This window comes from Octopus bimaculoides, chromosome 23 (genome assembly GCF_001194135.2).
Source record: "Octopus bimaculoides isolate UCB-OBI-ISO-001 chromosome 23, ASM119413v2, whole genome shotgun sequence".
Lineage (NCBI taxonomy): Eukaryota > Metazoa > Mollusca > Cephalopoda > Octopoda > Octopodidae > Octopus > Octopus bimaculoides.
This window is the reverse complement of record NC_069003.1, coordinates 7,285,287-7,287,151: the sequence shown is the minus strand read 5'-3', so window position 1 is coordinate 7,287,151 and position 1,865 is coordinate 7,285,287. Positions and strand designations below refer to the sequence as shown.

Sequence of the window (1,865 nt, the reverse complement as noted above, 5' to 3'; positions counted from 1 at the left end):
TATATATATATATATATATATATATATATATATATATGTGTGTGTGTGTGTGTGTTTGTCCCCCCCAACATCGCTTGACAACCGATGCTGGTGTGTTTACGTCCCTGTAACTTAGTAGTTCAGCAAAAGAGACCGATAGAATAAGTACTAGGCTTACAAAGAATAAGTCCTTGTACCTATATTAGGAAGGATTATTATTATTATTATGGTGGTAAGCTGGCAGTGTTGTTAGCATGCCGGACAAAATGCTTTCCATCATTTCCTCTGATTTTACATTCTGAGTTCATATACAGCTGAGGTCGACTCTGATGTTCATCCTTTCAGGGTTGATATAATTAACCCCACCATGACCACCACCAAAATTTCAGGTTTTGTGCGTATAGTAGAAAGGATTGTGGAGGCACAATGGCCCAGTGGTTAGGGCAGCGGACTCGCAGTCATAGGATCGCGGTTTCAATTCCCAGACTGGGCGTTGTGAGTGTTTATTGAGCAAAAACACCTAAAGCTCCACGAGGCTCCGGCAGGGGATGGTGGCGAACCCTGCTGTACTCTTTCACCACAACTTTCTCTCACTCTTACTTCCTGTTTCTGTTGTGCCTGTAATTCAAAGGGTCAGCCTTGTCACACTGTGTCACGCTGAGTCTCCCCGAGAACCACGTTAAGGGTACACGTGTCTGTGGAGTGCTCAGCCATTTGCACGTTAATTTCATGAGCAGGCTGTTCCGTTGATCGGATCAACTGGAACCCTCGTCGTCCTAACCGACGGAGTGCCAACAACAGTAGAAAGGATTATTATTATCATTACTCAATTAAACAATAGTTTTTTTTTGTTTTTTTTTTATTCATGCGTTTTTTAATTATTTCTTTTGCAGGTGCTCCTAGCACGCCACAGAACAGAAGGTAAAATCTATGCCATCAAAGTACTACAGAAGAAGGCTGTGATGAAACGGAATGAAGTACGACATATCATGTCAGAGAGAAATGTTCTTGTACAGAATGTCAAACATCCTTTCCTTGTGGGGCTCCATTATTCTTTCCAAACGCCGGACAAACTTTACTTTGTACTGGACTATGTCAATGGTGGAGAGGTAATGTTGCTTTTTAAAAACAATACGTAAAGGTTTTTTTTGATTAAAATTTCAATTAATACCTTTTAGTGAGCTGGCAGAATCATTAGCACGCCGGGCGAAATGCTTAGCAACATCTGTCTTTGCATTCTAAGTTCAAATTCTGCTGGGTTCGACATTGTCCAGATAATGGTACACACATTCAGAATCGTTAGCACGCCAGGTAAAATGCTTAGCGGCATTTTGTCTGTCTTTGCGTTCTGAGTTCAAGTTCCTTCAAGAACGTAACAGATGACAATAAAACATCTGGACAGATAGGCGATACGAAGACAGACAGGACAAAACAAGGACAGGCCATTCGTGGCCTTAAGGATAATCTGGAAACTTGACAAAGGAGAGAAGGCCATGAATGGCCTGTCCTTGTTTTGTCCTGTCCGTCTTTTTGTTGTTTTTCCTGTCGGTCTTCGCATTGTCGTCTGTTGTGTTTGTATTCCATTTTTGGGATTTATATATACATATTGCCAGTACCGCCTGACAGGCTCCCGTAGGATTTTCGAGCGAGATCGTTGCCAGTGCCCCTGGACTGGCTTGTGCGGGTGGCACATAAAAGACACCATTTCGAGCATGGCCGTTTTCGTGCGGGTGACACGTAAAAGCACCCACTACACTCTCTGAGTGGTTGGCGTTAGGAAGGGCATCCAGCTGTAGAAAGTCTGCCAAATTAGACTGGAGCCTGGTGTTGCCATCCGGTTTCACCAGTCCTCAGTCAAATCGTCCAACCCATGCTAGCATGGAAAG

At 43.3% G+C, this 1,865-nt stretch overlaps 1 protein-coding gene across 1 annotated transcript in view; it reads left to right on the top strand.

Moving 5' to 3' along the window:
• LOC106869056 (serine/threonine-protein kinase Sgk1) overlaps nt 1–1,865 on the top strand; it is a 21,678-nt gene that overhangs the window by 5,712 nt on the left and 14,101 nt on the right. The window contains exon 5 of the mRNA XM_014914566.2: nt 873–1,088. Within this exon, the coding sequence (XP_014770052.2) occupies nt 873–1,088 (216 nt within the window). The remainder of the gene's footprint in view (nt 1–872; nt 1,089–1,865) is intronic.